This window comes from Coregonus lavaretus (assembly GCF_964263955.1).
Source record: "Coregonus lavaretus genome assembly, chromosome: 9".
Taxonomy (NCBI): domain Eukaryota; kingdom Metazoa; phylum Chordata; class Actinopteri; order Salmoniformes; family Salmonidae; genus Coregonus; species Coregonus lavaretus.
Window position 1 is genome coordinate 29431940 of NC_139996.1, and position 15635 is coordinate 29447574.

The 15635-nt window shown below is 43.1% G+C and overlaps 1 protein-coding gene across 1 annotated transcript in view; it reads right to left on the reverse strand.

The window, feature by feature from the left end:
- Positions 1-4564: 4564 nt before the first annotated feature.
- Positions 4565-15635, reverse strand: part of frmd5a (FERM domain containing 5a) — a gene marked incomplete at both ends in the record, with an annotated part of 130807 nt that continues 119736 nt past the window's right edge. The window contains 8 exons of the mRNA XM_084168494.1: positions 4565-5148; positions 9299-9405; positions 9563-9631; positions 10151-10225; positions 12420-12511; positions 12737-12800; positions 13513-13601; positions 13766-13853. Coding sequence (XP_084024620.1) covers positions 4565-5148; positions 9299-9405; positions 9563-9631; positions 10151-10225; positions 12420-12511; positions 12737-12800; positions 13513-13601; positions 13766-13853 — 1168 coding nt within the window. The remainder of the gene's footprint in view (positions 5149-9298; positions 9406-9562; positions 9632-10150; positions 10226-12419; positions 12512-12736; positions 12801-13512; positions 13602-13765; positions 13854-15635) is intronic.

The window sequence follows — 15635 nt, forward strand, 5'->3', positions numbered from 1 at the left end:
TACCAATGTTTGTCTATGGATATTGCATGGCTGTGTGCTCAATGTTATACACCTGTCAGCAACGGGTGTGGCTGAAATAGCCCAATCCACTAATTTGAAGGGATGTCCATATACTTTTGGCCATGTAGTGTACAATGACAGTAAACTGATTTTTGACACTGTAAAAAACAACAGCACAATGTCCCGTGTAAGACTTCTGTATATGTCCATTTGCTCTTACAATTTGACTGATTATTGCTTATTGAATGATGCTGCCTTACTTGTTGCATGTTTGGAAAGAACATTAAAGCCGCATAATGCTGATAATGTGTACGAACGTAGACCATCAATTGACCTTTGAGCCTTTTTGCTCTTCCAGTTCCCTGACCTTTAGGAAGTAACACTAACAGACTGTCTGGAACTATCCTGTTGACCTTTACAGTATTTAGCATTAGGCAAGTAATAAATAGGAAATATGAATGTATAAAATAATGAAACAGTACCGTTATCTTGCATATTGGATCAACACACCCCATCTAGGTACAGACAAATTCAACTTTTCAAGTCATCCTCTATCCTTGTATGTGCTGTTCATTGGAAGTGCATGCGTGATACACTAGCATAAGGAGCATGCATATTTGACTCAGGAATTTCTGCCTTTCTATGGTATGTAACTGTTACTGCACCATATTTGCTACAAAGGGCTGCTTTTCCACACCTGTGCCATAAACATGGGTATTTCACACCGCAGATGTCTGGGCTCCACCCTGTTGATGGAGGGTTAAGAACTGAAATGGCTAGGACTACAGTAGACACATGACTGTAAGTCGCTTTGGATAAAAGCGTCTGCTAAATGGCATATTATTATTATAGCACTGACAGGTACAGTTGAAGTCGGAAGTTTACATACACTTAGGTTGGAGTCATTAAAACTTGTTTTTCAACCACTCCACAAATTTCTTGTTAACAAACTATAGTTTTGGCAAGTCGGTTAGGACATCTACTTTGTGCATGACACAAGTAATTTTTCCCACAATTGTTTACAGACAGATTATTTCACTTATAATTCACTGTATCACAATTCCAGTGGGTCAGAAGTTTACATACACTAAGTTGACTGTGCCTTTAAACAGCTTGGAATATTCCAGAAAATGATGTCATGGCTTCTGATAGGCTAATTGACATCATTTGAATCAATTGGAGGTGTACCTGTGGATGTATTTCACGGTCTACCTTCAAACTCAGTGCCTCTTTGCTTGACATCATGGGAAAATCAAAAGAAATCAGCCAAGACCTCAGAAAAATAATTGTAGACCTCCACAAGTCTGGTTCATCCTTGGGAGCAATTTCCAAACGCCTGAAGGTACCACGTTCATCTGTACAAACAATAGTACCCAAGTATAAACACCATGGGACCACGCAGCCGTCATACCGCTCAGGAAGGAGACGCGTTCTGTCTCCTAGAGATGAATGTACTTTGGTGCGAAAAGTGCAAATCAATCCCAGAACAACAGCAAAGTACCTTGTGAAGATCCTGGAGGAAACAGGTACAAAAGTATCTATATCCACAGTAAAACGAGTCCTACATTGACATAACCTGAAAGGCCGCTCAGCAAGGAAGAAGCCACTGCTCCAAAACCACCATAAAAAAGCCAGACTACGGTTTGCAACTGCACATGGGGACAAAGATGATACTTTTTGGAGAAATGTCCTCTGGTCTGATTAAACAAAAATAGAACTGTTTGGCCATAATGACCATCGTTATGTTTGGAGGAAAAAGGGGCAGGTTTGCAAGCCGAAAAACACCATCCCAACCGTGAAGCACGGGGGTGGCAGCATCATGCTGTGGTGGTGCTTTGCTGCAGGAGGGACTGGTGCACTTCACAAAATAGATGGCATCATGAGGAAGGAAAATTATGTGGATATATTGAAGAAACATCTCAAGACATCAGTCAGGAAGTTAAAGCTTGGTCGCAAATGTAATTCTCTACTATTATTCTGACATTTCACATTCTTAAAATAAAGTGGTGATCCTAACTGACCTAAGACAGGGCATTTTTACTAGGATTAAATGTCAGGAATTGTGAAAAACTGAGTTTAAATGTCTTTGGCTAAGTTGTATGTAAACCTCCGACTTCAACTGTATACGCTGCAGTGTCTTCCTTGCTGGGTCTACATCAACTAGCAGGGTGCTGTTGGGGGACAGACTACACTCAGGGCCAGGGGATGCAGTGCTCTGGTTACATGGGCCCAGGCTGGGCTCCCCAGGGCAGAGCAGGCAGTAGCACCGCTGGGGGATCAGAGCATGGAGCAGCTGTGTGGAGGTCATGGTGTTAAATAACAGGCCAAAACAGGAATGGCTGTACAGCCAATAGTCACGAGCACCAAGTGCTCACATATGCATTCCCCTTTGATTATACTCGTACCGGCCTCTTGCATGTGAGGCTGGTCGACTCATCAGTGCTCATTTATTTTGACGTCCCTTGTACCTCTACCTCTTTCTCATTCAATCTCTTTCTTTCGATCTCTCTTTCTTTTTCGTTCTAGCTCTCATTTTCTCTCACTTATAATAAGACCATATTTTTATCTGTCAACACTTCACATTATCAGCTTGAAGTGTGTTACATTCCTACATACAGACACACAACACACACTCACTTACATCTGCACCAGGTACAGTACAGGAGTTAGAGACAAAACCCCCACAAAAACAGATTTTACCCAAAATCAGCCATGACAGCAGAATTATTGCTCCCTTGAGCTATGAGACAGAATAGTCCGCACAGTCACCTCTCAAACCGTGGAAAACGACTGACCAATCTGCATTTGTTGTGACGTTTACAGGCATGAAAACATGTATTTGGAGTACTATGTTTTCTGTTGGTATTGTAGTCCAGTCTACTTTCTAAAATATGTATTGTTCCTCCACCATCTGTTGTGCCTTCCTGGCCCACAGTGGGCATTTGAAATAGTTGTCTTGACAACTAAAAAGTGTGCATGCTGGTGGAGTGAGCGAGGTGTGATCTATATGGAGTGGATCTTGATAAAAGCCCTGTTTTTGAGTCAACCCCCTCTCCAATATGTCCATAAATGCTAGACCTCACTTGAAACACAGAGCTAAAAAAGGTATAATTTAATCTTCAATAACAAAATATCATTTCAGTTCTGTTAAAATATACATGGAAAAACTGTCAATATATTAGGAAACAAACTACTTTGTACAAAAAGTACATAATTGTTATTCTTATACTAACAATTAATTATAGTATGATATACACAAACTTAAGAGCAAGGTTGATATGGAACTGAAAGAAATCATACATTTCATCAGATCTTCAATTTAATCAGATCTTAACATAATCAAGAAATGTACATAAAACAAAATAAAGAAATATGACAAAACAAATGCAGACATTCAAAAGTACTGAAGTATTTAAGCTAAAGAGTATTGCACATCTACCTAGACTGGTTCTATTGGTGCTAGTGAGCGTTTCCAAGAAGTTGATCATCAACACTTCTAACAGTTACTGACACTATGGGGTCACATAACACCATGGTCACTGGTTTATTTAACTGTATCCTTTATAAAAACTTAAAATGGACTTCAACTTCACAGCTTCTACTTTATACACCTATTGTATTTCCACTAAAGTATAACTTTAAAACAATCCGACAAATTCAGAACGGTCTTCATATCATGGGCGGCAGGTAGCTTAGTGGTTAAGAGCGTTGTGCCAGTAACCGAAAGGTCGCTGGTTCTAATCCCCGAGCCGACTAGGTGAAAAATCTGTCGATGTGCCCTTGAGCAAGGCACTTAACCCTAATTGCTCCTGTAAGTCGCTCTGGATAAGAGCGTCTGCTAAATGACTTATTATTATTATTACTTTTTTCTTCATAAAAGGCATTTGGTAATCATCCCGACTTACTCAATTTCAATCACTTTGCTTTGCTCTAGCTTCCCTCATTTAAGGTGTTCTGATCAATGAAAACCATTATAGATGTATGGATTGGGATGGATGTTACTTCATCTGAAAAGGCATGACTGTCTACTTCACTGAACACTTTTCAAAACTGTATCTATCTCACTTCATTCTGAACCATTTCGATGACTTGGTGGCTTCCCTGATATCCTTGCATCACATTCTTCCCCTATGCAAATGCAATTAATTTTCCAAACAATACATAGTAAATGTAGGCAACTTTCATTCGTTGCAACAAAATGTCTCATTCCTGTTAAAAAAGACTTCAGTTCTTTAATTTCAGTTTCTTATTTTTTCGTTTATATTTTTTGAAAAAATAAAATACCTGAAATTACCTGAAATTCCAAAAAAATCAAAAATGTCTTCTGGGTTTGTAAAAAACAAATGAACGGTAAAGGGGAAAAAAGGGGGAGTAACTCAAAATGGAGGGAGAGAAACTCCTGGCACAGTGATTCCAGGAGTGGTCCGACATGTATGTCAGCGGGAGTATCATGAGAGAAGCTGGGTTCATGGTTGGAACGGGGCTGCCCTCCATCTCTCCGGAGCTTTAATCGTCTTCTCTAACCCCAAAGGGGCTTATGCACTCTACGGCCTCACACGCTCTCTCATTTGTTAATGAGCAAACTGCCCAACCAGCGGAGCTTGCAGGCAAACCACCGCCTGAGGGGACAAAAGTATTCGTAATGGAACTGCTCAAATTCGGGGGTCTGGCGGATATCACGAAAAAATGCAACGTCAAGGTCGGATTCAGTGAGGATGATGAGGAGGAGGAGCAAGACAAAGAGGAGTCCAATGGTCACAAGGAGCAAACGGAGGACACTTAAAACAAACGTATTCACCTGTTCCACTTCGCTAAGCAACGAGGCTCTCTCTGCACCCTTTACCGCCACTCTACTGTCTGACAAGTCGCCTGCATCCCCCACCGAGGGGGTGCCTGGCTCCGACTCCTTCTCCTCCTTGATGCTGCAGGGGGCTCCGTTGACCTGGCGTGCCATGGCCAGCTCCAGGCTGTGCTCTGCCACAGGGGTGGGCAGCACGCTGTCAGAGGGGCTGTAGGCCTCGTCAGAGATCACCGCCGAGCCCTCGCTGGCATCTGTGGCCAGGCTGCGGGAGCGTGGCATGAAGGAGTCCCCATGGGACACAGAGCGCACAGGTGTAGAGTGGGCACTGTCACGCAATGACTCCAGACCTGTCCAGGGCAGGGAGTGGGGCGAGGAGGGTGAGGAGAGAGAGGGAGGGAGGGAGGGAAACAGATTCAGAGGGGGTTTCCAGTACACAACACTACAGTGCTAACACCTAATAAGAGATAGTTTCAACCATGTGAGGGCATATCAATGGGTTTATACAGTAACATAATGCAATCTGTTTGCTTAATGATTGATCATATGAACATCACTCTGGACTGGACCATTGATCTATTCTAGATGAAGGTCTGATGAGTGGGGAATGTCCAGTGACAGAGAGCTCAACAAACACATGCTCCATTCTGATTAGCAGCTTGTTCATTAGTCCCACAGCACTCTGAGCCCTCCCAGATATAAACCTCGAAAGGTCACAGTGGTTAGGTTTATCTTTCAGTCAGAAGCTAATATAGGTCTGGGGAAACTATGTATATGGTCTCTTGATGGCCCTTCAAGTCAAGGTAAAGGACAATAATAACACTCACTAAGTATTGCTAATTTCAACCTACAAAATGTGAGGCCCATGCAATAGCAGGGGGAGAATATCATAATCCACAACATAGAAATATGAAATAAGATAGGTGCAAATATAAATAAACACCCCACATAAAGCATTTGGTCATTCTCAAATAAGAAAACATTTGTATTTTTTCCTAAATAATTATTGACACAGTATTGGTCTCTGGGGTAGCCTACAGTTAGCTTTAGGATGCATTAAAGGTTGCTAGCTCATCTGTGATCGCATGCTTACTCTGCAAAAAAAGCAAACACAGCATTTTTCATTATACCCAAAGGATACGCAAATGTATCTATACTGAACAAAAATATAAATGCAACATGCAACAATTTGAAAGATTTTACTGTGTTACAGTTATAAGGAAATCAGTCAATTGAAATAAATGCATTAGGCCCTAATCTATGGATTTCACATGACTGGGCAGGGATGCAGCCATGGGTGGGGCTGGGAGGGCATAGGCCCACCCACTTGGCAGCCAGGCCCACCCACTGGGGAGCCAGGCCCAGCCAATCAGAATGAGTTTTTCCCCACAAAATGGCTTTATTACAGACAAAAATACTCCTCCCCCCTCAGACGATCCCGCAGGTGAAGAAGCCAGATGTGGAGGTCCTGGGCTGGCGTGGTTACCCGTGGTCTTCGGTTGTGAGGCCGGTTGGACGTACTGCCAAATTCTCTAAAACGACACTGGAGGCAGCTTATGGTAGAGAAATGAACATTCAATTCTCTGGCAATAGCTCTTGTGGACATTCCTGCAGTCAGCATGCCAATTGCACGCTCCCTCAAAACTTGACACATCTGTGGCATTGTGTTGTGTGACAAAACTGCACATTTTAAAGTGTGCTTTTATTGTGCCCAGCACAAGGTGCACCTGTTTAATTATCATGTTGTTTAATCAGCTTTTTGATATGCCACACCTGTCAGGTGGATGGATTATCTTGGCAAAAGAGAAATGCTCACTAACAGGGATGTAAATAAATTTGAGCACAAAATTTAAGAGAAATAAGCTTTTTGTGCATATGGAAAATGTCTGGGATTTTTTATTTCAGCTCATGAAACATGGGACCAAAACTTTACATGTTGAGTTTATATATTTTTGTTCAGTGTATATATTCTCTTTATACGAGCTACAGGACAGACGTCACTGCGGGTGAGAAAGAGTTGAGCTTGCGCTGACTGTTCCATTCCTCAGACAGCCACCGCAGAAATATTACACCTTCATAGAGGCAGAGGGATTAACATATCATCTCCTGATGATGAGGCGTATTTTAAAGGAAAGATTCACCCATTCTGAGTGATGTTTTATCGATTCCCAGGTTCATTTCATGTTTTCATGTGTATCTGAGCTATTGCCGTTCAAGCAGGCAGACGAGTTTTAAACATTCCGGCTGTATTTCTGCCTGCTTGAACGGCGAATAGCTCAGATAGACATGAAAACATGAAATTACCCCGGGAATCAATAGAACATCGCTCAGAGATGCTCAAAAACAATATTACATTCAAAATGGGTGAATCTTTCCTTTAATGCTCATATGTGTGCTTTTCATCCATAGGGGGAAAAATTTTCCTCAAGGAACTACAAAATAGAGATTAGGCCAGCTCTGTTAAGCCATGCTGACTGCTGAGATTCTGTCAAAAGCAAAAGCAGGATGCCTCTGTAGTGGGTGGCAGTGAGAAGCGCCATCTTTACTCATTGGTAATCTCCTTCAGTACATCCTAGGATATGCTTGGTTGCAGGGCAGAATGCAACCTATAGACATTTCACTACACAATGCATCTTCCAGAGGACATTGCGTAAAGCAAGTAAAAATCCTCCAAAAGGCCAAAATATCGTAAAAAATATACCTGAATTCAAAATAAAATCATAACTTCACAAATCAACAACAAAGCAGTATCACATCACTAGTCTGCACCTCAACCATCACAACCAGAATAAGAAGACCCATAGACTTCCTCTAAACCAACAAAAGGATAAATGAACCGATGAATCGCAAAGAGGTCAAGAAAAAGATGCAAAGACTCCATTCACAAAGGGCCACCAAGGACCATATGATTTAGAGGATCAGACATCAATGGCATCAAAGGCATGGCACCATTTCCATTCTGTTGACATTGATGAGGTGGGAGTGATTTAACACACAGGGAGCTGGTCACTGTGTAACACACTCCAGGAGGGCGCTGATGATGAGGTTACCTGTCGGGGTGCTGGACTGGGGCCTGCCGTCGGGCAGAGGGGTGCCAGGCAAGATGGGGGGAGGCAGGGGGGAGAGGCTGCCAGGCTCCTGCCCAGTTAGGGCAGGGTAGAGGGGCAGGACGCCAAGAGCTTTGCCAAGCATCCGGGGCCCCAGGCTCAGCACGCGCACCTTCACATCCCGGTAGCAGTGGTTGATCATCCGCAGGTGGACGTTCACCCGTGTGGTGATGCGGATCAGACACTTCACCATGGTGGTGTCTTCAAAAGCTCAAAGCAGGCACGTCTGTGTACTATCCTGGTGGTCCCTGTCCCAGAGCCCCGGCGATGCGTTGGTCTCGCTTTGTGTGTTAGGCCAATTGCTGCAGACTTGGCTGGCAGTATGAGGGTTAGCGAGAGCAACTGTCCTGCTGTAGCAGTGTTCAGACGGCCAGAGCTGGCCCTGTCCAGGCCCCACCCAGGGCAGTGACATACATGGAGAGGAAGGCCCTGGCTATTTTCAGCAGGGGTATTAATACTACTGTAAGACACCCAGTCAGCACAGGCAGGGGGTAACGTTTGACGGGTTAGAGCTTGTCATAACTCTGATATATACAGCACCAGACCCTCTCACTCACACTCTCCACCCCACTGCAGCAGTCTAGTGTATAGCCAAGTGTATATACTGTACTGTGTACTTGGGAGGCAGGCAGGGACTCAGCTGTGACAAGGACAGGTACCAGTGACCTTCAGTCATGCTGCTCCTGTTCACCCGAGCCCATGCTGCAGTGTCAGCCTGCAAAGTTAGCCTCAGGGACAGAGGACAGAGGCAGGTCAGAACACAGTGTGAGAGTGGAGGAGCAGGGCAGGCCCACCTGCAGGCCCAGGCCCCAGGGTTCAGGGTTCAGGCCCCAGGGTTCAGGGTTCAGGGCAGGTGGACTGACTGACGGCTGCACCAGCTGCCCTTGTACTGGCACTGTACCCCTCTCACACACACACCCCCAGTGCTGATAGCTCGCACTGAAATAAAGCAGCCTGAGTGACACACACACCTGTGACTGAGCCCTCCACTCCCACAAGCAGGGGCATGGCTAAACTCAGGTTATAGTGTGTGTATGTGTGTGTGTGTTCTGGGGAGGGGGGGCATAAAATATTTCCAAATAGGAGCAAGGACCTGATCCATTTAAAACGGTTTGGATTTAACACCCTCCATTGAATTATCCACAGATTACCTTTAAAACCTCAGACCCAAACTAAAGCATGGCGACCCATTTCCACAACTATCCAGATTACCGTGCATGTGTTCATTTGAATACAGACAACGATATAGAGCTGTGTCACTCCTGTCCACATTCCTGAAGGCTCTTATTGGACAATGATTCACCTTTGCCCATAACATGACTGGGGGGATTGTTATGGAACGCCAGTGTTGACTGAGGGGAGTAGTGGGTCAGGGGTCAGGTCCAACGCTTACCCTCCATGATGGATATGTGGACGGCTCTCCGGCGGGTGCGTGGAACACTGGTGAGGCGCGGGCCGTGAGTGATGGACGGACAGCTTCTACTGGGAACCAGGCCAGCCCTGTGGAGACACAGAACATGCACATGTACACACACACACACACACAAGCACGCACATACAGAAGCACACGTACACACACACACACAAACATTCCATATTTGTAATCTGAGATTATACACTGTCCACAATGACATCTAGTGAATAGCATTGATTTTACCTGTGTATTTCTGGAGGCTCTCGTTTGATTTTGGCACTCTGCTCCATCACTTCTTTCGCAACTCGTCCACTACAATAAAGCACAATAATAGAGCTCAGGCTTACACACTCACATCAGACCCCAGACTCCCTGGTACCACACATTACACTGAGAGTAGTTCAGTGAGAAGCATCAGTACAGTACATGAGAACTGAGATTAGATTAACATGGTGAACCCAACTCCCTCTAACCCAATCACCGTCTCCAGTCAACACTGCAATGTCAAAAATAAATACCAGAGGTTGAAACAAACTCAACCTTTCATCATAACATACTGGACTCACCTGTAATCGTTTGAAACCATTAGAAAGTTCAGATTTCCAGTAACTAGAACCAGTAATTTTAAATTAATGTTGGAACATTGTTCTGAACGCAACTAAAACACTGTCCCCCTCCGTGTCCTCTAGCCTAGTGTGTGAGGTGTATTGCTCAGGTAAAGAAGGCTGACGTTACAGCAGGGCCCTGAGGTCCCCTCCTTAGGGAGAAGCTCTCCAGCATAGCTGTGGGCTATCTGCAGTGCCCTCTACTCACTGTCATCATTTACTGTACCTGTAGCGGAAACGACTCCCCTTGAAGAACAGGTTGCTGCTGGACACTGTCCGTACCTGACTCGACTTCTCCAGCCTGATGGAGGGGAAGAGAGGTGGAGAAAAAAACCAGGAGAGAGAAGAGGGGTGAACTCTGGGAGCTGTTTTGGGATGACATAATACTTTTAACACTTTTCTTTACGTAATAGCCCTTTCCTGCAGTCAAATTACTAGTGGCCTCATGAGTGGAATGTTATATCTTTTATAATTTCATAATCAATAAACATTTCTTTTTTTTTACTGCCAAAAATCTGGTGTTTTTATGTCAAACGGTTTTGTTATATTTCAGTCTTCTGTGATGTACAGTGCCTTCGGAAAGTATTCATACCCCTTGACTTTTTCCAAATTTTGTTACGTTACAGCCTTATTCTAAAATTGATTAAATAAATAAAAATCCTCAGCAATCTACACACAATACCCCATAATGACAAAGCGAAAACAGAAATACCTTATTTACATAAGTATTCAGACCCTTTGCAATTAGACTCGAAATTGAGCTCAGGTGCATCCTGTTTCCATTGATCATCCTTGAGATGTTTCTGCAGCAACACTCCCAATCCAACATGACAGAGCTTGAGAGGATCTGCAGAGAGGAATGAGAGCAACTCCCCAAATACACGTGTGCCAAGCATGTAGCGTCATACCCAAGAAGACTCAAGGCTGTAATCGCTGTCAAAGGTGCTTCAACAAAGTACTGAGTAAAGGGTCTGAATACTTATGTAAATAAGGTCTTTCTGTTTTTTATTTTTTATAAATCTGCAAAAATGTCTAAAAACCTATTTTTGCTTTGTCATTAAGGGGTATTGTGTGTTGATTGATGAGGGGGGGGAACAATTGTATCAATTTTAGAATAAGGTTGTAACATAACAAAATGTGGAAAAAGTCAAGGGGTCTGAATACTTTCCGAATGCACTGTATATAAAGTGTAATATTGGGATGCAAACTCAAAATTGAATATATTTAAACTCTATATATATTTTTAAAGCCCTTAACCATGTGTGTGAGGTGTATACTTTGGTTTCAAAGTAGATTTGTTTAAGACTACCAAGAAACACTCCGTGTGACCCTGATTTAGCCCACTGCAGTAAAAGGTTAAGGGAGTATGTGGACTGGTCCTCTTCTCCCTCCTACAGCATCACAACCAGTTCTCACTTTGCTGTTCTCACTTTCAGTACATACAATGGGCTACTTTATCCCTGCCCTCTTATATGGTATCCACAGTGTGTGGTTCTCTAAGCACAGCTTGGACTGAAAACCAACACACTAGATCCTGGGAGAGGTGTGCATGCAGTATGTAAGTAAGTAGCCTTGCACGAGCCTTGGCTTGGTGTGTATTTATCCATCAGTCTGTTTCTGTGGGATTTAGCACACACAGACAGATGTCTATCATTACAGCAGTATAAAGCTTTGGGCCAATCAGCCAGGCGTCCCTGAAAATCCACCAGTCCCTACTAAGATCTACAGCCCTATAGCCAGATATCTCATCATACTAATTCCATCTCTGTGTGTGCTGTTTGCTGCCCTACGTTTGCCCTTTCCCTCCCCCCTCCTCCCTCCCCCTTTCTCGGTCTCACCTGAGCACTCGCTCAACACACATGCTCCTCAGCAACCTTTGCTGTCACCCTCATCCATTACTAGACTCTCTCCGGTCATTGTGTTGATGTGTTGCAGGGGGTGGGGATCGTTTAACACCTCCCAGAGGTGGGAGGGGGGGGGACACACACACACAATCAATCATGGCTGAGACGGAAGGAGCACTGATTTCTCTGGAGGAGCTGTGGAGTGTTCAATGGCGTGTCCCAGTGCACACTAACTCAAAAAAGGTCACCGTTGCCACACGTCTTGTTCCCTATCTGAGATACAGCCTGTCAACGCTGCTCTCAGGACACTTCAAGGTGAGAGGAGAGGAGAGACCCCTTTAGATAACTCTCACAGATGCACTGGAGTAAAGTGTATAGCTATGACTTACATTTACATCTACATTTTTGTCATTTAGCAGACGCTCTTATCCAGAGCGACTTACAGTTTATTTTTTTTAATACTGGCCCCCCATGGGAATCGAACCCACAACCCTGGCGTTGCAAACGCCATGCTCTATCAACTGAGCTACATCCCTGCCGGCCATTCCCTCCCCTACCCTGGACGACGCTGGGCCAATTGTGCGCCGCCCATGAGTCTCCCGGTCGCGGCCGGCTGCGACAGAGCCTGGATAGAGGAAGAACAACACTTACTTGTAGAAGGCTTGGTTCTCCACTCCACATTTCCACAGGTGCTTGCAGGCCTCAGGTGTTGGTGCAAAGTACGTCAATATTATCTTTTTGTCCTGCACATTAGAAATAAATGTGCAGGAAAATAAAACAACCTGACAGTTTCTCAGTTTCAAGAGTCAAGAGTCATTACTATTACTACTGCTGTTTATTGAACACACTGGGCTGTGGTATGACTAGAACATGGTATCTCCAGGCCCTGTTGTCCATAGAACAGTCACAGTCGCTGCACTGCTCTCTATGCTTGACTCCCCCAACACATCAATAATTCATGCTCTCACCTCCTTCTGATTTGCATATATATGGAATATCTTTCCCTCGAACTTCAGTTTGGTCACCTCGTTCCTGCCCACAAGGAAGGGGATAGTTACACACACAACCAACTGCACTGAGAGCCACAAGCTCTTTAAAAATTCATCACAACCACTAGCAGATCACACAAACAGCAATGGAGCTCCATGTTTGGTTAACAGAACACATATCTGATAATAGGCCAGGTAAACTGGAGGCATGGGATGGGAGAATGTGCAGAAGGTAAAATAAAACTAACAAATCAGCTGTAAATACTGTAACATATTGTAACATCCACATTGTCTACTTTGTAAGTATTACAGACATATTGTACTGAATTGGGTGGTGGGATTTCTATATCAGGAGTGAATATCTAACTCATATTTAACTATTACAGACCCAATATAGTGGGCTACTGGCTTAATGAGAGGGGCTGTATTGAATAGTATGTTACAGCAGCACTGATCCATGTATGTCTTTGAGGATTCTTACAGCCACTGCTGCATGCATGATCAATTCTTTGTTGTGATTGAGAACATGTACTTTTCTTATGCATTCAATCTGTAAACAAGTTGATTTCTAACAGACAGGCCTGTGGAATCATATGCCTAGAATGGTAGTGACTAGCTAAGATAATGGGACACCTGTATGCATGCTAGCCCTCTGGTCAGGAGGAGAGAGGCCGCTGGACACACTCTGTTGATTGTGAATGTAGAACCAGCAGTGGTATGTGGTTTAGGGTTAGAGCAGAAATCATTCTACTCACCACTTAAGAAAATGAACCCTCTTGTTTCCCTGAAGCACGACAAATCCAAACGGGGTGAAGGCAAGAAAGGCTGGATTTCCAGACACATCCTGTCATACACAAAAAACAGTGTCTCACATTGTTATGGCACAACACAATAAGCCTACTATAATACCTGTATCAAATACACAAAGCTGAGGTAGAGGAAAATAGGGTGTTTAAATGCAAATGTCTTAAACTGAAGCAGCAGTGTGTGAGAATTGGCCACCCCAACCTTGCATGGATGAGGATCCACACCATATGTCTCCAGCATCTGGGCTTTCTGGAGAAAATTCAGCTCCGATGTTTCAGGTGTCTGGCCACTGAGAGAGAGCATCAATACATTTGGCATCAATGTATGATTAAGATACTTAACATCAATACAGGTCTATGAAAAGAAAGAAGCAAAGGTAAAATGCATAAATAATATTAACTGAGACAAAACTCTTTCCCTTACACAGAGGAGTGATCACCAGAGTGAGCTGGCAGGATGCTGAATAGACCAGAGAGATCTGAATAGATGGCCAGACAGACAGATAGTGTATCAACCATCCTAGATACAGTACCTTTACCAATGAACATTTAATCAAGCACCAACCATTCAACATTCAATAGCAATGGAGTAACGTGAGCATCAGCCTGACCTCCATCACAATCAATGGAAAAAACATGAAGAGATGCCTCTGACACTATAGGCTTGAATTACTGGTGCATTCAAAAGATCCAAGGATATTTTCCATGATCACACAGCTAGGCGTGTTGACAGGTGTTATGTTGGTGGTGAGACGTGAACAACCCACTAGAGGGCAGCAGAGGATCTTATCTATAATGATCATTTTACAGCTCCTTTATCTATGAACCTCTGACTACACTCCTTTGGTCAGTCACATCCTCCATGCTGTCCACAGTATACAGTATGTCCCATGGCCATGACCAGTTCACTGAGCTGGGTCACTAGACAAAGCACTCCGTAATGGCAACCAACATTAAAGAACCTTCAAATCACCTCTGAGCTAATGTGAAAATGGCTGATCCATGTTTCAATGTCTTTAATTTCTGTAGAGCACATTATCTCACACTAATTATGGTTTAAACAAAGAAGTGCCTTGTGGGAAGATAAATAGCTCAGACATTATGGCTAAACCATTATCCATGTGGCCTCAATCACATGACCTTTAGAGGCCTGAGGGTGAGTGTGAAGGATCAATGTTGAGAAGTGTCTGTCACAGCCTGTCCCACTGGGCACACCATGTCATTTCAATGTGGAGAATTGGGTAATATTTGGTAGATACGTTGATCAATGAGATTCCAACCTATTTTTACCCACTCAAAAAGAGCCAAAAGTCTGTTGAATTCTGTTATCACTGAGCTTTCAACCATTTAAAAGCACACCAATGTTCAAAATGGGAATACGTCAGATATTTTGTTTATTTATATAACAACTTAATGTGCTATCACTGTGCTTGATCTAATAGCACAACCAAATAACCTGAATTGCAGTTAGTTGAGATTACATTAAAGGACATGGTGCAAATGATCAATGCCATTTGAGATTCTGTGCAGATAATTTTAGCAATTGTGAAGATTTCAACATACCTGCAACCCTGAACATGCACGCTTTCTATGATTACATAAGAAGACATTTATTGTTACAGTAACCATGGATGTGTTACTCATTTTAAGGTTGAACAAATACTGTTACATTAGTTTGTAAGATAGCCTTAACTTTAGGCTATTTACTGTATTACACAAGTAATATTGAATTGTGTTTGGTTGACAACACAACCAAATATCAACATTTAAAGGAGATGTATCTACTGCTTGGATAGTTTCATCTGAGCCACTGGCTTAATCCTATTCTTTAACTTTTATTTTTGGTTGCGATGGAGACGTGAATCCAACAGATAATTTGTTAACTTGTCGACAAGATTTTAACCAAAAATCTTAAGTTAAAGTATAGGACTAAATAAAATCAAACTTTAAATGCACTTTAAATACAGTTTGATTTGATCCTATTCTTTAACTTTTATTTTTGGTTAAGATGGAAACGTGAATCGAACATATTTATTATTGACTTGAAGATTCCATTTGAAATCAAAGTTTGA